Below are 22,452 nucleotides of genomic sequence, written 5' to 3'. Positions count from 1 at the left end.
AAGCTACGCCTATTCAAAATCTAAGCAGTAAAGGACTTCAATGCCTTTACTGAAATGTCCGACATCACGCAAAAACTTCCTTGATACAGAATTTAAGACTCCCTAAAGCGATCGATTCGTATTGTCCATCGATTTAAAGCGGTGTAAAAATGAGGCAAAAAAGTTGAATTTATCCACTTTATCTATTTTCATTTTTATTGTAACCCCGTCTCATGAATATTAATGAGTGGCTAATCCCCATTTAGAATTAGGCCTACATTTCAGAATAGTGTGCGTAAAGTTTAATAGGCAGACGGAGAGCAAACGTGAAAGGGAGTGAAGAAAAACTCGACCCTTCCAGAAAAAAACACGAAATCAGCACACAGAGAGAGTCTGAGCCTCTGAGAATTACAGAAAGCACCTTTCAAGCCTCACTTTCCCAAAGAAATGCCAATAAAATACGGTAACAGAATATCACGGAGGGCGCGGTGTTTCCTTAACTGTTTCTGAAAGGCTCAGAAGATCTTAATAAGGCTCGGCTCGGTCCTTTTGTTAATCTCACAAAATCAACTCATTCTAATTGAGGCCTGAGCTGAAAGCGACCTAATGTTCAAAGCAAGTGACCGCCGGAGGAACGAAATTACATTTTTACTATATGGGGCATCCAATCAAAGACCAGGCGGCTTTACGCGTTCTTCAATAGATCAACAAAGTCATCGACAAAAGTAGCCTGCTCTTGGAAGTAACAGAGATGCCGCTGCTAGCCGTCAATAGACGCGACAAAACTAAAGAGAAAGTTATTGGATAGGTCTAGGACTGCTTAGAAGTACGGTGACAGAATGCGCATATATATGTTTATTAATGTTTATACTGCCTGTTTAAAATCACAAGTGTTGGTCCCAGGCCCCCCAGAAAGGCCGATTCCACCTGTTCTTAAACTATTTACACGAATAATAATAACAAAATGTGATCCTCAAATCCATTCAATAGAAATATATAAAATTCCTGCGTTTTGTCCGTTTGCTATTTTTTCTCTTGGCCCTGATGTTGCTGAGACCCCGTGATAAAGCCAGAACAAGTAGGCTATCAAGTTATCAGGTTGCAAGAAGCTTTTGTAATAAGAGTATTTTGTCTAATCCCAAATTGCAGCCGAATTTTCTAAATGCTGAGCTCGTAAATCTCGGGATTAGAGGAGGCGAGAAGAGGAGGGGGAAAAGTTTGGTTTCTTTAGCCGGCAGGATGGGAGTGGGTCGGCGATGTTGTCGGTCCTTATTAAAACGACGATGCATAAAAAACGATATTGAAGCTCGTACAGAAGGCTCGGTACCGATTCCACCGGTGTATTTTCGGACGAGAGAAGGATTTTCGGCGGTCGAGGGGGTTCGTGAAGTCCTACAGCACAACACCTGAAGTCAGGCCGAGGACTTCAAAGCAGCCGGATCCACAGAACGCGCTCTGGGACGCGCGCATCTCTCCTCGCGCTGAGATGCTCTACTTATTGCTACACCGTTTTGGAGAGCTCCTTTTTTTTATAAGAATATCTATTTTAAAAGCTTTTAAAAATATTTTTGTTCCCCTCTAAACATATACTGTCGGTTTGAGCCTGAAAACAATGATCAACGATCAGGTAAGGGAATTAATTGTGCATTTTAACAATGCTACTGCATGTGAATGTGTGAAATAGAACGACCCAGATCATGTGTTTATATATACAAATATATATATATATATATATATATATATATATATATATTAAAATCTTTATACGTGTTTGTGTTAGTGAAATGCATAGATGTATAGGCTTTCTAAACTTTCTTATAGTTGCGTAGCTGAAACATAACATAAAATGAGTTCTAATATAATGTAAGAAAGCCCAAATGCATGCAATATTTTCATCATGAAATCGAATATATATATTTTATTAATTGTATTTTTAGAGAAAAAAAAGTTTAATCGCTTTGAACAGATAGGCTACTCATGAAACGTGCAATAGGCCTACAAAGTTATCGTTTTCAAAATAATAATAGGCTAATATTCCATCTCACGTTTTACTGGGACAAATCAGATGTATAAAAACACATCTTGTATTAATTTAGGCATCTGAATGGACAGCAAAACAGTTCAAAGCGGTCATTTAGATATGAAGACCACGCTGCCGTCTCATCGGGATTACACGGAGCCCACCGCAGTTCTAATGCATACAATTATGACATGCGTTTCAAGCGATTCACAGGCTCAAACTCTCCGATTAGTAAAGACAACAAACAAACGTTCTTACGGCCGCCGTGTAATGGTTTGTGAGTGCCAATAAGTGTCTACTATTCAGAAGATTACAGTCATCTGTTATAACTGCAAAATAATAAAAACAAAAACAAATGGAGGTACAGTTGGACAAATTAATGTGATAGCATTAAGAAAGAAGGATTAAGGGAGGACGTCAGCTGTCAGAACTTATTTTGCTCGTTAAACGGAGGATGCGAGGCTGCGGTGAAGGCTGTTTGGCTGAGAGTGAAGTGTCTGAGGGAAAACAGATGCTCTGGACAGAGTGATTCTGCCTTAATCTCCCTCTAAGGAACGACCTCAAACAAAACAAAACGCAAACATTCATTTCGAAATAACCGTAAAACGCAGAGGGATTTTCGCAGTCCCACTTGAGTGCCTGTAAATGGTTGTATTAATTGAATAAAAAAAGAACGTTCGTTGTGTTTCGTCAAAGTGGGACTTCATAAAGTTTTAGTAAACGAAACGATTGTCTGAAACGTCAGTAGAGTCAGAAGTTGAGGAAAAACATCGATTAAAGTGATTAACTATTTAAATAAAAACTGAATTGCATAAACGACAGAATGAAATAAATGCGTTTTAAAAATTATATTCGAAGTTTATTCACTATCAGCTAAATAAAGATGACAATTTTCTATAGAAAATCAAGGCTAGATCCTTCAGCAACACCCAAAACCACACGAACTGCTCTTTGATTCGATTATGAAACATTTGGATTTTATTGAACAGTGATATTTATATTACAGTGGAATAAATAAACCGGTGATGCTCATACAATAAACCTGAAACGTAAATATGCGGACAAGAAAAGCCTCCCTATATAACTCTACAATAAATATTAAAGTCCTTAAGCAAATGTACAGGATTGTGAAGATGGTTACTTTAAAAACGTCTTAATCAGTAATAAAAGCAAACAGTAATAAATTACACTAATCGTGACTGCTTCTGAAAAAAAAAAGTTTTTTTCTTCTCCAAGATTTAAGCCTCCAACATTGAAATGAAATGTACAACATGACCGTTTATTTTTCTATGTGCACTTTCAATATTTCACTCTTCTCACTAAAGCAGGTGTTTGTGAAATGTTTGGTAAACTTATTAAACAAAAAAAAAACACATAATATTTTCTTAAACATTTGAGTCCCCCTTCTCAAATATTCTACACGTATAAAGTTGAGTAATTAAAACATTTCAGTTCTTGTTAGAGGAGAATGTTGAAAGATTTTCTTAAAACTGAAATGTGATATGATTTTGAAACCCAATCCTATTCACAAACAGAAAATGTGCCCAGTTTAAATGCTGTACCGAAACCTTGAGTTATAATTTCCAGTAAGAAAGAGAAACACATTCGGAAGGCTTTGAATGCGTTAGTGTTCAGATTAATCAAGAATTATAATGGATTTAACCATTTAGTTAGAAACTTACCTCCTCAAATATTAGTTCCTTAAGTACCTTGTTTGTGAAATCCAACAAACCAAACCTAATAATAATAAAGTTTTTGTATTTGTATATGTGAAATAATAAATCTCTTGGGTATTAATAAAAGAGGATGCATCCCAGGGCATTCAGCAGTTCTCAAGCCCTTAGTGATAACAAACACATCGACATATGAAGATTTAAAACAACAATAATAAAGTGTATGCTGACTAAATACATTTCAAGACTTTGTAGTGTACACGTCATCTTGCTCCTTTTTTGACTTGAGATATGACCGTCACTGAAGAACACACTTCTCCTCTTTCTTTGCCATCTTGCCTTTGTTCTGTTCCAGGGTTCTCTCCAGGTGTTCGTCTTCCTCCTCAGCCCTGCCGACACACACACACACACACACACACACACACACACACACACACACGACACACGACACACAGGACACACAGGATCAAAGGTCATGGACACTGACACAGGTGAATGCCACCTGCACCTCCACCACCTATGACGTGTACTGTGTCTGAACAGCGTCAGAGTCATTTTGGCTCTTGAAATATTCACAAGGCCCCCCCCCCACATACCACCTTAACATGCTTGGTGGCAAAGAGAACGTGGGTGACTGCAAACTTTGGCCTTTAAAATCCTCTCTGAACCACATTAGGCCTGGAGGACTAATCATGGCTCTGACAATCCCACAGTGCCTTGCAACAGGAGGACTTACTCTTTCTCCTGGGCATCTAGGTCTCGAACCAGTGCATCACGTTTGTTGACCAGTATGACCAGCTCATCCAGCAACAGCTGCTCTCTGCGTTTTTGCGCCTCCGTCTTCTGCCAGTCTGGAAGATGGAAATGAAACATGGAATCCAGGAAACAAGACTTAAGGGAATAGTTGATCCGAAAATGACAGTTCTTTCATCATTTATTCACCCTCATGTCATTCCAAACCAGCATAAGTATCAGAAATATATGAAATTTTATGAGTTGTTTTTTTGCATCCATCCAATGAAACCCGTTGACTTTCAAAATATCGTATTTTGTGTTCCACAAAAAAGTCATACAACTTTGGAATGGCATGACGGTGAGGAAATGATGACAGAATTGTCATTGTTGGTAGAACTATCCCTTTAAAGACAGACATCATATACTGGCTTAGCGACTAAGACATCACAATCCTAGGATCAAATATTCAGAAAAAGAAAATGTAGCCCCGTAATGTTGTTGAGTTTATTGTGAAGTTGTACCAGGGCACCCACGGGTGCGAAATCTGCGTATGTATGAAGAGCAGCTACATGGTGGAATTCACACAGAAAGGATCTAATAACACAAGTGAATGCGAGGACAGTACACTAACTGCTTTCAGATGCCTCCGAAGAGACACGCTGATGCCATTTCTAAGATTGAATCACATATAAATACAACAGAATTCTGATTTTTTTTCACTTAATCACAGCTCCATTATCTGGAAAAAATGACTTAAATGTTTAAGTCCATATGTGGTTTCATGAATCCAAATGACATAAATCCAAAGATTAAAAGGTGTGTGACTATAGCGAAGGTCTCTGTGAGGTAACCTGCTCCTGTCCTTCTGCCAACAAAGGGTCTGAAATATCAGCCAGGCAGACGAGATCAGGCCTTACTGATACCAGTGCAGATTAGGGCCCCGCTCACAGCCAAGAGGAAGTTATCTTACCGGACCTATTCTTGAGCCCAATGTAAGAACAGACTGTACTAGTGTCTTTACACTGCTTTACTAGCGCTCCCACATGCACATAGACTCACGAAAACACACAAAATCAGCTTCTCTTGTTTTAGGGAGACTAATTTTGGACAGAAATGCCCATTCGACCTTCTGAAAAGTCTATCCCTAAAATAAGCGTATTTCACTAAGATTAAATATTTCTGTGGCAGTGTGGTGCTGAGAGTGTCGTTGGTTCTAAAAGGCCTGCTCCTTGCTCTCGTTTAACCTCTTTGCCTTTGAAGTACAGCACATTGACAAAATGAACACAGTTCCAATATTTGAAAGTTATTTGGCCCCCAGCAGCTGAATGAAAGTCTTTGGTGTTCAGATAGGCTAATGCTAAATATTTGAGAGGATTTGTCTCAGCTTTAACAAATTTGCAGAAAGCTGCAGGAAGGGAAACGAAAAAGGCAGAATTTGTAAGCAATTTAGTGAAAAACAAACAAATATGAAATTAAATTTTCTGTTATACTAGCAACGCAACACAGGCCTGTCGTTTCCTGCATGCCCACAGTGCTGACCGCATTTAACATCCTACAGGCCAGACTGTTTATCCTGCATCGCTCTCCATACGTTCTCTGTCTTTCACAACTCTCCTTTTAATTCGCTCTGTCGTTTCTGCTACCCCTCTGTCAAAAACAACAATGCCTACTTCACAAAGACCTGCCTGGAGGGTAGGCTACGACCAACAAAAACTTTTCCTGCATGTTCCTAAGAGGTAGAGAGAGAGAAAAAAAGCTCCTCAACTCTTTTCCTCCTGTTTCCCTTTAGCATTCTCAGCCAAAAAGCCACAGATCCTCCCCTTCACCTCCGGCAGAGGCCGCATGCAGCTGTCAATCAAGCAGGAGTGGCACCGCCCCCCTCATTAAGAAGGTAAACAATGAATATGGACGCAGAGGGACACGGCAGAGTAAACGAGCGATTGGAGCACGCCATAAAAAACTAACGGAAGTTGCTGCTGCCTTCTTCTTCTCTATTTTCCTCAAAGAAGCGATGGATGAAGCCTGTTTAGAGATGGTGGTGGTGGGGGGGGGGGGGTCAATCCTTTTTGGATTACTCCCCTCTTTCTCTCTCTCTCATTGCCCTGGGCAATCACGTTAAAACTCACATGGTTGGTGCTTATTCAGATAACCCTAACAATGCACACCAATGGTAACCATGTGAGCACTCACAACCCACAGAAGAATGCGCTGGTTCCAATCCCCATGACCCTCCTCCACAGCAAAATTTATTCAAGAGTGCAACCTGCTCAGCAGAGCTTCTTCTGAGAGTTCTGCTGAAATATCACTAAACACAAACTTTACATGCATGTTCTGCTCGCTTTAGTGTACGGACACATGAAGCAAACTTTTGGACAGTATGGAGTTTTTTTTTTTTGTTAGAACTTTTTTCTGAGGAAATAACAGAAAGTAAGTAGTTGTTGGAGGAATCCAGGAAATAATGCATGATCTTATTACAGCAGATTTGGGCGAGTACTGGGCAGGCTGGGAGCTCCGGCATAAGATGAAGCTGGATAGAAGCCAGCTGGGAATGAGACAAAGACCAACATGGAAAACCATGACAAGGAGGATGACGGGACAACAGTCTCTGGATTCTTACCACGCTATTCCCAAACCACATCTCCCATCTGTTATATCTGATACAAATAAAGTGACTATCAAAAACAAACCAAATACACAATGTCTTTGTTTAAATATTTGAATAACTAATCTGCATCTTGTGTTTTTGTGCATGCATATAAGTGATGTAACTAATTTGGTTTTTGAGAAATAGGGAAAAATTCAATTAAGCAAAGTTAAAATGCTGAGAAAAAACAACCTGTAAACCATTTAAGGAAAATGATACAGGATATCATTTATGATATCAACTACTGCCAACTACAGACAATTCTCACTTAAATCCAAATGATTTAAGAAAAAATAAATAAATCTAAAAATACTAAAAATAAATAAAAAGATTCTGATGTCATTTCTAAATGCAGCAAACACAACCGACTACACAAATACAATCATCTATTAGGTCCAGTAATATACATTGAAAGTCAAATGCAGAAAGCGACAACTAAATGGAAATGAATACAGATTTCAGTGAATAGTGCAGAATGAGAAAGTGTCGTCTCGCCTTATCTCCAGTTCCAGTCAACTAGCAATCTTGAAAGAGTTTGCAACATCATCAAAGCCGGCCATTTGATAGGATTCTCACACTGCACCCAATCAATCTGAGGAATACGGCAGCCCAGACATGTAACAAAGCTCAAATAGATTTACAAATGGGGTTGTAGGGGGATAAGCCCTTGCACAGGATTACATATTGATTTTAAACATATAAAAAAGCTTATCATATAAAACCGTAACAACAAAACTGGGGGACCTATGCAGAAATCCCTCGGCAAAAAAGAACGTCCACTTTCAAATATAACGCCCCGGAGTGCACCGCATTTGAGGAAAGAAAGAAATAGGGAGAGGGGAGGGGGAAAAAAGATGAATTTGAGAGAAAGCGTGTGTGCATGGCAGGCAGATAAAAAGGGCAAAAAGGATCAATTTAGAAGCAGAGAAATAGGAGTCATGGCATATTGTGGAAGGCCTCGCCACTTTTCTTTGCCTCCCCACAGCGGAGCACAGACTGAAGGGGTTATCGTTTAGCTGACATTAACACTCACCCTGTCTGCTCTACAACTTAAACCGAATCCTTCCTCTCTTTTCAACCTGCCTTTATAATTTTGAAAATATTTTCTTTCCCTTTCTGGTGTCCACGGGCTTCAGATCTAATAGTGTGTAATGCAACAGGCAACAAGTGTACCTGAATTTAAGTCGGTGAGTAATGATATCTACAATATTAATATTTATTTAAAATTTCAACTGACAAAGGTTGTTCCATACGTCATGCTAGTCAGGGAAGGGATAATCAATCAATCAATCAAACCTTAAAAATAAATAAAATAAGGCTTTGCTGAACTAAAAATTTAAGTTTGTCTAGATAAACTTTGCCTTTCTAGTTAAAAAATGTGTTATGCACTCCTTTTAATTGTACTTTATACTCAAATGTAAATTTAAAACATCTCAGTTGCTGTACACTTATTTTAGCAGTCATCATGAAAACAAAACATTTAGTACACTTAGAATGGAGAAATCAAATAGCTGTTGACATTTTATATATATAAAAAAAGATATGTAAAATGCTTTAAATGTTACTCAAATCTCTCCATGACATCTATACGAGGCTTTAATGTTACTCATCTCCAGGTCACAGTGACTGTATATTCTCTTCTGCACAGTCGTGGGGTCGAGGAGGGTGAGTATTTTTCTTTATCAGCAAGAGAGTGTGCACTGATATGAGAGAAAGAGTGTGTGTGCGCGCTGTGTGAACGCCTCAGCCGCTACACTTCCAATGTCATCAGCTGACCAAGCAAATCAGCAATTACCTGTCTGCATTGGCTGGGCGTGAGAGCCCGTTGGGGCTCCAAATAAGAAACTGATGCACAAACCTCCTCACCAGCAGCTCAGAACTATCTCTGACTCGCTTCAGAAACACCCTGACTCTGAATGCCAAGTGCTGAGCCTCATGGGAGAGGGAGAGAGAGAGAGAGAGAGAGAGAGAGAGAGAGAGAGAGAGAGAGAGAGAGAAAATAACTGCGAGTGATAATTCAACAGGTAGCAGTGTGTGGACTGATAGGGTTGTTACAAGCAGCAGGGCCTGAATTACCACTGCCGTGGACGGACCCCATCACCCTTGTACATCCAGACCAATATTTGGAACTCACTCCATGTTCACTGATAAGTGGACACAAGGCTGAGGCACTTCAACATCTGAATGTTATTAGCTTTAATTCTTGTTATCGGGATCAGCATTTGATGTTTAGTATCATGGGGGCTCACAGCAATCTTTCAGAAACAAGACAGAAGCATGTCAAAATATTGAGATGAACCATGTTGATCTGACACGGTGAAGCCCTGGAGGTGAGAAATCGTGTGGCGAATGGCAGCATCACAATATGGGGAGATCTGCTCTCTGCTTGGCTATTCATGTCCACTGTCAACCTCTCCGAACTAATTAGAATTGATTTATGATGGATCAGCTAGCTTATCAGGTGCAGAAAGAATTTACCATGGCTAGCCAAGGGGTGAGAGGGTCACCATCGAATTGGAAAATCAATTTGCATTGATTGTAAAAGGTTCATTTTGTGAAAGAGGACACAGTCAAAGGGATTAAACTTAACCAGACAACTTTGATACCGCACAATAGGCTTTATTTTTTACTTTCCTTACCTGTCTGTATAACACACACTCAAAAATCTTATAAAGGCTAGTGCGTTCTTTGACACCCCGAGGCACATCACAGAGATTTAATATTGACGTGGAAGTGACATCTGCACTTTTGACTGTAATACTTGCGGTTTTGAAAGTAAATCATATATATTGTGTCCAATCCAAGGGTGAATTTGTAAGATCTACATTACTAAAGGGAGCTATAACAATGGGCAGTGCTATCAAATCATGGCAAGGTGGGTGAAGCCTCGTCTGAGGTGTCAAAGAGCAGGTTTAATTAAGCAGGAGAGGATCTTTGCCTTTCACAGAGCACCTCACAAATTCACCCCCAAATCCCTCTTTCAGTCCCTCTTACCTTCAATAGCCAGCATTGCCCTTAATTCTCGGTTCAGCAGCTCAAAGCGTCTCTCCAGATCGTGTTCCTTCTCCCTGGGCAAGTTGTAAAAGTTCATCAATATGTTAATTACTAAATCATTAAACACTTAAAGAAACCTTTAATAAACATTGATTCGTGAACTCACCAACACCTTCCCTACCTCACATTAATCTACTGCAAATAAGCGATACACAAACAGGAACAGATGGGGGCAGAGAGCGCTGAAACGGTGGTGGGGAGGGAAAGCGGGCGGGCGGGCGGAGTATCACGCAGCAAATTAAATTTCGCCACTTTCAAATGTATTGGAAATGAGCTAACTCCATCCCTAATAGAATTTGTCCTTCACAGCCTGTTCAGTGACTAAAAAGAAATGACATAAAGAGAAATTATCAAGGCCCTTTTAATTGAGCACTTAAAAAGCCCTTTTCCAGTGATATAATGTGATTAGAATACTTCAATCTGTCATTTGTGAGAGCTTTGAAACTCGTGTCTCTTTCTTCTCCTCTCTCTCGCTCTCTCTTTATGCAGAATGAACAGCTGCCCAGATTTCTGTACGTCTCACTCTCTCTTATAAAGAAAAGGATGAAAGGTTTAAAAAATGAACATTATCATCTTTTGAGGCAAAAAAACAACTGTCAAAGCAGTTAAAAAAGGGTAAATATGTGGGTTATTGTCATAATAATGGCTTCCTCTTTTAGATGAATGAAGTCATTTTTTTTTTTTTTGGGTCAATCCAATTCTCATAATGGTTGGAATAATACAGTCTTTGAAATCACATTATTGCAGACACGTCCGTACTGATTTGCCGTTTTGTCCGCTTTACGGTGGAGGGCCGCTATAGGAGGGGTGCGAGTGAATGAGGGGCCGACCTCTTGACTGGGCTCAGGTCTCCTGGGAAAAATCATTTAAAGTGTGGGTCTCAACATATTATAGATACGTGTGCTCATAGACCACCGTTTCCATTGGTAAGGGTTGGAGAAAGAGAGAAAGGGTAAACATGAACTCACAGCAGAGAGAGCTGGTTCTGTCGGCGGATCAGAGCGTTCTTCTTGTTGACCAGCGTAAACCATTCCTGCATCATGGACTCTTCCTCTTCCTTATTATTCCCTGAAGACACACATAAACAGAACACCTTAGCATGTAAAACTTTATTATAACATTCTTTTCATATTAAAAAAACATTGCTGTGATATTAAGGTTTTTAAAATTAGGTCTGGGGACCCACAGTGGGCCATTAGTGGGTGCTAGGCCTGCATATAAAAAAACAAACAAAAAAAACACCTTAAAATAAAATAAATATCTAAACATATCTTGCTATAAAATAACAAAATAAAATAAAAGTACAGAATTAAAAAAATTGACCATTTCCTTCTGCATTCTAAAAAATGTAAATCATGACATTAAATCACAAAATATTTTTGTTTATAGTCAAAAATTCCCACTATTTACCCAGACATGCTATTTGTCTGCAGATAATAATTAGCCAACCATTCAAGATCCTGCCAGTTAAACCTCGATAAAACAATTTAATTTCCAAAATCTTACCCAGTTCTTCAAACAGACACCTTAACAGAGAGAAACACATAAACACACACACACAGACTTTTGACTTGCTTTCTCTTACACAGATAAATTAAGCACTTTTCTCACACCTCCAATGAGTATAAAGTCCATCAAACAAGATTATCTGACAATCTTTTCTCAACATCGCAGACTGACATGCATTTTAGGAAGCCATCCAAAAGTGTGTTCACTACCTACATACTAGACACTTCACAAGGTACCTCCATCGTCAGTAAAACAGAGATGCTTCTGGATTACAGCAGGATTAATGCAGGCTGGTTACTTTCCTCCATGACTGGGATTAAAGCCTCAATTCAGGGACTTCGTAAAGCCTCAGAGCTTTAGATCTGATGTACATCCAAAAGCACATGTTTTGTGCCCGAGGCCTACATGTGCGGATGCCAAACCTACATAGTAGGAGTGTGTAGACTAGGTGTGTAGACTGGGCAGGTAGGGGCCCGCCCATTGCTCAAAGGCCGGATGTGTGACAGCTCAACTAAATTACTCGATTTAATTTCCATGGTAAAAATCAACTGTTCAAATTCAGTGACTCATGAGTGAGTGTATATGTATCTGTATATCTGGAGTGCAATTTACTCTAATGTTTGAAAGTTTGGGATCAGTAAGATTTGTTTTATTATTAATACTTAAAAAAAGCGCTATTCTTTTGAACTTTCTATACAAAGTATGTATCATGTTTTCCACAAAAATATTAAGCAGCACAACTGTTTTCAACATTGATAATATAAATGCTTCTTGAGCAGTGTTGGGGAGTAACTAGTTACATGTAACGGCGTTACGTAATTTAATTACAAAATTATTGTAACTGTAATTAGTTACAGTTACTAAGAAAAAATGAGTAATTAAATTACAGTTACTTATGAAATTTTTAACGATTACAAAGGGGATTACATTTGAATATTTACACACATCCACATACAGATTTAACTGATTTCTTTCCCAAATTGCACTGACGATTCTGAGACATACCGCCCTAATAATTTCCCGGATGCGGAAATACAGTCTGGTTCGTAGAATCCAGTCATAAAAACGGAATGCCTAACGCGGACGGAATATGCCACATTTTGGATGACTAAATCAAAAGTAGGTCAGTACACGTGAATCAAACATGACATGGACTAGTGTCTGTGAATATAAAGCCCCAAAAATGCAATATATGACTTGCACATTCTGCGTGTCTGTGGAAATCAGGCGCGGACTGGACACCGGGAGAACCGGGACAATTCCCGTAGTCCTGGCAGCCGATTTTGCCCCACTATTTAATATCATTATTGTATAATTGCCTGCCGAATGTACTAAAGCGATCATTTGCGAATCCGCCATTTGATAATTAAATCTCTAATAAGTCATGAAGTGTTAGTTGTGACTCGCGCGCTCTCCGCGCGCCTCCGCCAAACGGTTTGGATCAGAGTAATCAATGCGAGAGAGAGAGAATAGAGTGGACTGTAGAAGCGCACAGCTGGAGCAGAGAAGCAGAACTCCTGTTCAGGGTTTCAGGTCAGTTTCATCTGTAAAGATGCTTTTTTGTCTTTGTTTTTTTATTTAATTAATCAAGCAGCAGCACGTTGCTCATCAGTCATCACTCAAAATACTATATAAAGGACATCATTATTATCTGTTGTAATGTTACAGTAGGAATTTAGCTGAAAAAAAAATCCGATTTTTTAAATAGGTTTAGGGGGAGCTACGACAGACAACAACACAACCCTTACGAAAATTAACATTTTAATATTTAACTATAAATCCAGAGAAAATGGTTACAATTGGTTAACTGTGGTAACCAAAAATGTAAAATTATTTTACAAGTGTATTTATTTAAAAATAAATACAAATCCATTTGCAAAAAAAAAAATGTTATTTTACTTTTATATAGGCTAATAAAAGCATGGTTATTTTTTGTAAGGGAAAAACATGACTCGTGTACTGTATTGTAAAGTATAGTTTTGTTCAATCTTGAGTATTAAAGTCACGAGAGAGATGGATAACAGGTCAAAATAAAGAGACTGAAGAGAAAAATGGAAGTGAAGGTGCAGTTCAGGAGAGAACTTTTAATTATTTAGCATGTCCCCAAATTAAAGATTTAAACCTTTTTTGTCAGGTCCATACAAAAAATAGTTTTGTCCATGAATTTGTTTGTATGAGTTTGAATTTTCCAGTCTGAATTGTTTTCCCAGTCCGCCCCTCCTGTAAATTAATGGCAAAGACATGGTTTCATTTACTACACATATATAGGCCTACTGAAGCTTGCAGTGTTTTCAACCTCTGCCGCCTCAATATAGGAGTACACGAGCACATAAACATCATTTCTAGAACTGCTCTGTGTCACTTCATGTGCATTTTACTTATTTTGAGAAAACTATCATCATATACAGAGACAGCAGTTTCAAAAAAACACCAATGTTTCAGGAGTTTAGTACACAGAATACGTCACATGCTTATTAGATAACTGTATTTAAGTTGATGTATATGCTTTTATTTATTATTCTTTAATTTTCACAAATTTATAAAAGTAATCAAAAAGTACTCAAAAGTAATTAGTTACTTTACTTTAATAAAGTAATTGAAAAAGTTACACTACTATTACATTTTAAACAAGGTAACTTGTAATCTGTAACCTATTACATTTCCAAAGTAACCTTCCCAACACTGTTCTTGAGCACCTAACCAGAATATTAGTATGATTTCTGAAGGATCATGTGACACCGAGGACAGAAGTAATGACTGCTAAAAATTCAGCTTTACCATTACAGGAAATAATGAATACATTTTAAAATATATTCAAATACATTTTGTTTTAAATTATAATAAGTGTCTGTACTGTATATTTGATCAAATAAAAAAAATCTTACCGACCCCAAACATTTGAAAAGTAGAGTAGATCCATGGCAGAAAGCTAATAATGCCATGAGACAAAAAGATTTCATGTTTTGTTGTTTTTGTCTGACTAAGCGAAGCCATCTCAATTCAAAACTTTATTTGACCTCAGCAGGTATCAAAGGAAAGCAGACACAATAGGGTTTGGTAGTTTGGGCTGTGGGGTAAACCGGTTAAGTGGGTTCAGGAAGAATGACTCCGATGTCAGTATTCTGAGCATTTTTGTGACACTAATTATGTCTTTGAAGAGGGATGAAAGAGGAGGAAAGATGAAAGATCCTTTAAGCTTATGTAATCACAGCACCTATTCTATGCTCCTGTGATACCTGTCTGTACCTGACAGCATCAACGACAGAATTAGCATCTGTACACAAACACGCTCACTCTTTTTACAAATGTGAGGACTTCAAGATCAACTTATGTAGATCTTAAGATGAGAATTACAGTGCCACACCATTAGATGCAAATGTGCAATTTAATTGTTGGCCTTTAGATAAAAGTCAAACACTAAGACAATTATACTCAATAGTTAGTCAAATGAGGTTATTAAACAAAAAAGGTATGAGAAGCCATAGCATATATTATGAATATAGAGCAGTGAAGTATTTGCAACTTTTTCAGCCATGATTATATTCAATTAAAGCATGATTTAAAGTGTTTTATTGCTTATTACTATATATTACAAAAAATATAAATAAATAATAAAACATTATGAAATGGCATCTCTTGGCTAGAACATGCAATAAAAATATGGGTACAGTGTAATGAAATGGTGAACAGGTGTTTCATGACATATGTTACTATAGTGTGAATTTCAGCATAACCAGAATGCTGTACTGACCAATCAGAAACCAGGACTGGATCTGTTTCAAAAACAAGTGGTGTGTGCGTCTGTCTGTGTGCACAGAGCCATTACGAGGACGAGGTGGGGGTGACAAAGGGCGGATCTTCAATAAGAGTCTGATGTGGGAACTTGCGCCTCGGATCTTTTTTCCATCCTGCTATTGCTTGGCACCATGTGACTGTGATGCTGGTCATGTGAGAGAGACAAATCCGCTCGCCACAACAAAGCTGACGACAGCCCTGTCACTCACCCCTACCAAAACTCCCCGGCCCTCCACCAGGGGAGCCACTCTTATGTCTGCCAGTGCCCGTAATTTTGTATTTGATGACAACGCAGAGTAGAAGGGAGGGGAAAAAAGAGGGGGACCGGGATTTAGGAATCAGGCTTGGATTATTGTAGTCAACTTTTAAATAGTGCAGTTCGGAAGGGATAAAGTGTGCAGTGACAGGTCATTGTAGCGACGCACAGTCAAATGAAACAAGAAAATAATAAATGGTAATATTAAGCTTGTGTGACATTGTAAGGAAATGACGGATTAGCAGCAGCATCCTGGAGGTCATTGCCTGAGCTTCGGCACTGAAATACTATTACAGTTTTTATTATTATTTTGAATGAGTTAAAAAAATTTTTTATCCATTTTATTTATTTGAATATATATGTTTTTGTAATTGCTGTTGTTTTTTGTCATTTGTAGTAGTTTTTTAAAAAGTTTATTTTAAGTAACAATTTTGTTTTAATTTTAGTTTCAACTTTAGTTTACAAAACCAACCCTGAATCACAGTTAAAAAAGCCACAATTCATAGTTTACACAGACAATACAGTTTACAGTTTAAAATAAATCAAAATATTTCCATAGTACTGTACGTAGTGACTTTTTAACCCCCAAATATGGCATTGTGGTTAAACACTTTTTTTCTGCTAAATAAATGCAATACATTTTAATTTATTAATTATATAAATATTTTTTGTTGACGTGTATATACCTGCACTAAAACAATATTATTTTAAAGGACTGAATGGTTTTGGGCAATTCTATATAATATACTATATCTAGAAAACATTTATATTACACATTTGTATTTTACAAATGCCAATTTATGATAAAGTTAGCAAATAAAAACAATTATATAAACGATTCTAATAAATTATTTCAAACATTTCATGAACGTTTTTTTACAATTATTTTCACATGATTTATGTTCTCCCGAGCACTAAATAAAATCTAAACAGAACCTGCTTCTCTAGCCTAGCTGATCATTCCCAATAGCATTCACTTTGGAATGAAGAAAGGTAGTACAAAACTCAAGAGAGACTGTCGTACACCCTGCAGTCCACACATACACGAGCACGAGGGGCCAGGCTCATCTGGTAGGCCCCGGGGGTCTGTGTCCATGGCAGGGTGATCTGACCTCAGTAGCTGAATCAGATTAAGATAGTCATCTCAGCCAATGCTGCATTTAAAACAGATAGCATTAATGAAATCCTCACACATTTCACAATCTTCCCCTCTTTCCTGTTAAGCTTTACTGATTATTTACTGCTACAGCACGCACACATAGACAAAAAGCGTAAGTCACCCAAATGTGAAGTTTCATGTGAATATTTTTAGGTTACATCAGCTATATATATATATATATATATACACACACACACACACACACACACACCTGTTAAATTTCAAATACATCCCATATAGCTCCAGACATGACTGACATGATTCCAAAAAAATGCTTTAGCAACTGTTCTAAAAACCACAACTTGGTGATATTGGGGAAACATTTATGTACAAAACCTTTTCTAAAAGTTTCCAGAATGCATATATAAGATTTTCATTTTCAAGGCCTGTAATTAGGCAAACGCTGTGAATAGAAAATTAATTATGTAGATTGAAAGTTCTAGTGTTTTTTTTTTAAATAAAAACCTTATTTAGATATTTACAGAATGATAAAAACTAAACAACTCTGAAGTAAACCTCCGCAACAGGGGGATTGTTTTGCTTGGCATTTTGTTTAATTACAAAATTCCCCCTTCATTTGATTTAGATAAAAATCTTTCTAAAGCATTAAGAAACCAGAACAATTACAAATTAATCTTGAGTCCTGCTAAGAGCTGGGTGTCTTTACTGAAGAAAAAGAAACAAAAAAAACCAGGATGGGGGTGGAGAGAGGAGGCCATAAAGGAAAGAAAAAGAAATGTATTAAACCCTGTGATCACAGCAAGCTCTTCTCATTTCTTATCCACCCGTTTTCTGTTTAATCCAATACCCACTAATCCAATTTGTCTATCGGAGTTTGAAGGGGAAGATCTCCACTCCTCTACCACTCAGTCACTTTTTGAACATTTACTATTTATTTTTAAGAGGGTTGACTCTCCTCACTCGTTCATTCTGTGAGTCTGACTGCCGTTTCCCTCTTTTTTTGTTGTCACGAGTTAAAATGCATGAAAAAGAGAGGGAGAGACATACAAAAATAAGTAAAAAAATAAAATAAGGAAAAGGGTGAACACGGTTTTGTGCGACTCAGAGGAAGCTCATTAAGGCCCAGTCAGGGAGTCTTTTTGAATATGCATGAAGGCAATAATCAGATCTTCACTCGTCACTGAAGGAGAGAGTGGTGAATACAAAAGGATTGATTTAATTACTTTGAGTGGGTCTGTAATGTGGAGAAGTCTTGTTAGCGTGGGCTGAAAGGGCTGCGCTTGCCTTGCGCCGCTCTGATGGAAGGTAGTTTAGCCTTAACCACAATACCTAATCTCAGGATAAAGCTCCAGCCATTGTGCTTCAAGACGGCCATCACTAGTTTCAAAATGGACCGAACACATTTTCTCTTGTTTAAGCCAACCTAGTTAACCACTAACCTTTCCCCTGTTTGCTTTTTATCTGGAGATCGGCCCCTTTAGGTGACCAAGACACTGAAAAAGCAAAAATCTAATCTCTAAAAGCTTAAAGTTATAATTTATAATATAAATTATAAAATGTAGAATTTATAAAATGTATAAATCTAGCGAAGCAAAGGTTAATTAATTTGACATTAAAATAAAATTAAATCACTTCAAATTATTATCACAATATCTAAAACCGAATAAAAAAAACTTCTAAATCATGGAAACATCATCACTTATGATCACAAACTAACATATTTACACGAGCAGCCAAAGTGCATTACAACTGAATTCCTTGTGTCCCGTCTCTAGGTTTTCAATTGCCATCGGTATTATTGACCTTCAGTTGCTTGCTTTGCGGCTTATGAGGAGGGATTCATAAACGGAGCCCTTAATGACAGAAAAGTCTTGGCTATACATACACCATTATCATACATCCCTTCATGTAATTGTTTGAACGTTCAGTGAGGGGCTGACAGAAGATAGGCTGTACCTTAATACTCGTATCTCACCGCCCCTCAGCGCTGTTAACACAAACAGCTCCTCTGCAAACACTGCAGTCCCCCAGCTAATGGCAGACACCTCTCACTTTATGTGGAGTTTGGCAGGGGCAAAACAAACAAATGGCAGATAACAAGATTTTTTTCTCCTTTTAATTTTTCCCTTTTTAAGCAATATTAAGCCAATTCTAAGACGAATATGGTTTTACTACTTTTAAAGCAATCTTTTGACATGGTGAGTAACAGTAGGGGGGACTATATATATTTTAGCCTGGTTGTCTGAGTTGAGAACCGGAATCACAAATATGTCCATCTCTGTCCGCAGCCCCCTACTCTATTAAACTGTGTTCGTATTCCCCCCTTCTTTTTTAATCAATAAACATTATCACAGACTGACAGCCTATCAGCTAGTGTTGGCCGTTTTTGCTCCTTAATCCTTGGGCCGCCTGTCCACTATCACAGCTTCACGATGAGCGTTAACAGCCAAGACAGGCAGTTTACATTACAAAACAACAATTACAGTCCTCTTCACAACATCACTTGCAAGAAAACAATGATGCAAAATGACAGAAGGGTGGAAAACAGATGAAAAGACACTTGATGGACAAAACAGTTCAACTGATACGGTTTGATTTTTTTTCAACTCACAACATCACTTGCAACAAACAATGATGCAAAATGACAGAAGGGTGGAAAACAGATGAAAAGACAATTGATGGACAAAACAGTTCAACTGATACGGTTTGAGTTAACAATGCATTTGATGCTTTTATCCAAAAAATATCCCAAAAATTGCAATGTAAATATAAATACTAAGGGATAGACACTTAAAGGGTTAGTTCACCGAAAAATTAAAATTATGTCATTAATAACTCACCCTCATGTCGTTCCAAACCCGTAAAACCTTCTAAACCATCTTCGGAACACAGTTTAAGATATTTTTGATTTTTTCGAGAATGAGTCAATCGTTCGTTCGTTATCTGGCTCAGCTCGGTGTTCATCTTCAGTTCTCTCTTCACAGCAGTTCAGTCAGTGTACTGTTTGAGTACATGAATTACTCTGGGATATTGGTTTGTTTTAACTCAGAGGGAGTGTCAGCCACGTTAAAAAAGTTAACAGCTTAAGTCATTTGTGGATTAATGCGTATTAGAGATGTGAACCGTTTCAAACGATTCAGTTCGATTTGGTGAACTGGTTCAAAAAGATCCGGTAACATCGAATGATTCCTTTCGGAACCGGATATCACAAACTGTTTTGTTTTGAACTCTCTCACAACAGACACGGAAGAGAAGACAATGCAAGTTGTAATTTTTGCTATTTTTGGACCAAAATTTATTTTTGATGCTTCAAAAAATTCGAACTGACCCTCTGTTGTCACATGGACTACTTTGATGATGTTTTTCTTACCTTTCTGGACATGGACAGTGGACAGTAGACAGTACACACAGTTTCATTGGAGGGACTGAGAGCTCTCGGACTAAATCTACAATATCTTAAACTGTGTCCCGAAGATGAACAGAGGTCTCATGGGTTTGGAACAACATGAGGGTGAGTTATTAATGACATAGTTTTCATAGTTTTTTGGTGAACTAACCCTTTAAAGTGCCAGTAATTTAAATGTAATCAACATTTCTCATCAAGTAAGGGTAACAATACAATTAAAAATCAATAAATAATAATAACTACACACACACATAGCAAATTAATTTGTAAGAAAAAAAATTAGTAGAATGATATAATAAAATAGAATTTTAAAAGATTCACCCACCAAGTTAACCCTAAAATGCAAGTGTGAACCATAAAAAAATGGGTGAAACAATGAAGCCAGAGGTCCTTTCCTCCTTTCTTTCTTATTTTGAAAAATACTATCATTTCACTCTATCACCCACTTTAAGCCTGCTTTTGGGAGCGCTGAACACAGGGGCAGAATCAAGAGCCTTTGGAAAAAGAGGAGTACTTCAGGTAATTAAAGCTGGGTGAGTGGCAGACGAGAGCGGTAAAAAAAGATCACCTGGTGAAGCCCTCCGAAAAGGTATTTCATTAAAAGACTTTTACCATACAAGCATGGCACAATGTGGGTACGCCGTATTTTACCACTTGGGCTTAACAGGCCCTCAGAGCACATGCTCGGATGAGAGCAGAAACCTATCCCAGTTAATAATCTCATAACAAAAGCTAAAAGACATCATCCTATTAACTAGTGGTCTCCAGCGCTAATGCGAGGTACTGCCCTCTACCTCTGTATAGAGAACACAGCTATGAAAAAGGAGTGTGTGAACAGCCGGCAGGAGACTCCGTCAGACCCGGACCCTCTTTCATCCTTTATCTATCCCCTCTTGCTCGGGAGCCTGTCAGTGATATCATGAAGCTCAAAAAATCGTTGCTGACATTTTTCAAAAAACGTTTCATTTTGGGTGTCTTGTTTTAACAGAAATATGAGAAATGAGAACACGGAAGTCATTTCTGTTTTGATATTTGGATATTGTTCGATTCTCTGTGATAACTCAGAAGAGAAATGCTAGTGACACCTCCCCCTTTTTCTCCAGAACCTCCAACTCCTTGTTGCACATTTTACCTTTTTTCTTTTCTTCTTTCCTCTGTCCTTTCTTTCTCAGGGGGAATATTAAACGAGTGAGCTGGCTGAAAGGCACCGAGTCGCTGACACAAAAAGCGTAAAAAATTCTCATTTGGTTGTCTTTATTTTGCTAGCGCCATGTGGTCCTTGAAGATGTTGAAAACACGGGAAGCAGAGGAAAGATCAGAGCCGGCTCATTAGCATTGGGACAGAACTGGAGAGGCAGCGGTGTATAGTGGGCCCTACTCCAGAGCTCCAGTGAGAGCGGTTGGTGGTAAGCTCCCGGTTTCATTGTGCTTTTGTCTTTCCTCCGGGTCTACCTCACAGCGGGGAGCAACACTAGCCCCAGGTTACTCAAGGGAATTATGGGGAAAAAAATATTTTGACCAAGGTGGAGAGGACTCAGACATCGTCAGACGTGGGCTTCATGTGCAAAGACGATGTTTTTGGCGAGATGGCAGAGAAAGTGTAAATGATTCTTCTTCAAAGTCACCATCATATTCTTACTGAATCCACTCTTGTCAGTTCAATCTACTCATACAGTCTGAAAAAAAACCCTACAGACCAACAATGTTCTCTGAAAATCATACATTAATATAAACCTGCAATAATTATGTAGAAAATGTTAGACTCTAGCTATAATTTACAAGCATGCAATTTGAAAAGACTGTATATTAGTGAATTATCCTACACATTTTAGCCCATGGGAATGGTCATGATTGCAGCATCCACACCGGCTGACTTAATGCCTCATGCTTTGATGGAAAGAGGAAAACATCAGTGCTAACCCGTCTCCATCTCACCCCTGCCTTCCCCAGTCATAGTGAAATGGATAAAGGTCTAGTTGGATGGGTTTATCTGGTAAATCCTGCTGGTTGGCCTGCTATCTTGGATGATGACCCTGAAGAATGTCAACAGCTCATTTCCTCAAAGCTGGAAAGAGTCACCATGGAAGTCATAATCTGCTCCTCCACAAAGCCCTTGATTAAAATGCCGAATCTCTCCATCTTTTCAAATATATATGAACAGGATTCGTCCACTCCTGCACACTCATAACACTTAAGTTATAAAGAGAAAATGGTTTCTACTAAATACCCCAGTTTTCAATTCAATACAAGTTCTTGACTGT

The 22,452-nt window shown here is 38.2% G+C and overlaps 1 protein-coding gene and 1 long non-coding RNA gene across 2 annotated transcripts in view; one reads left to right on the top strand and one right to left on the bottom strand.

Moving 5' to 3' along the window:
• The first annotated feature begins 78 nt into the window (after positions 1-78).
• Positions 79-7,090, top strand: LOC132111518 (uncharacterized). Its single transcript, XR_009424815.1, has 2 exons — positions 79-1,606; positions 6,197-7,090. It is a non-coding gene; the product is annotated as an uncharacterized LOC132111518 (long non-coding RNA).
• The window catches only part of LOC132111516 (EH domain-binding protein 1-like), a 126,187-nt gene continuing 106,684 nt past the window's right edge, over positions 2,950-22,452 (bottom strand). Inside the window, exons 23-26 of the mRNA XM_059518889.1 lie at positions 11,074-11,173; positions 10,046-10,119; positions 4,409-4,523; positions 2,950-4,061 (exon numbers count right to left, since the gene is read on the bottom strand). Coding sequence (XP_059374872.1) covers positions 3,971-4,061; positions 4,409-4,523; positions 10,046-10,119; positions 11,074-11,173 — 380 coding nt within the window. The 3' untranslated portion in view covers positions 2,950-3,970. The remainder of the gene's footprint in view (positions 4,062-4,408; positions 4,524-10,045; positions 10,120-11,073; positions 11,174-22,452) is intronic.

The sequence above is a fragment of the Carassius carassius genome, chromosome 31 (genome assembly GCF_963082965.1).
Source record: "Carassius carassius chromosome 31, fCarCar2.1, whole genome shotgun sequence".
NCBI classification, from domain to species: domain Eukaryota; kingdom Metazoa; phylum Chordata; class Actinopteri; order Cypriniformes; family Cyprinidae; genus Carassius; species Carassius carassius.
Note: the sequence above shows the minus strand (reverse complement) of the source record. Positions and strands in the feature narration are given on the sequence as shown.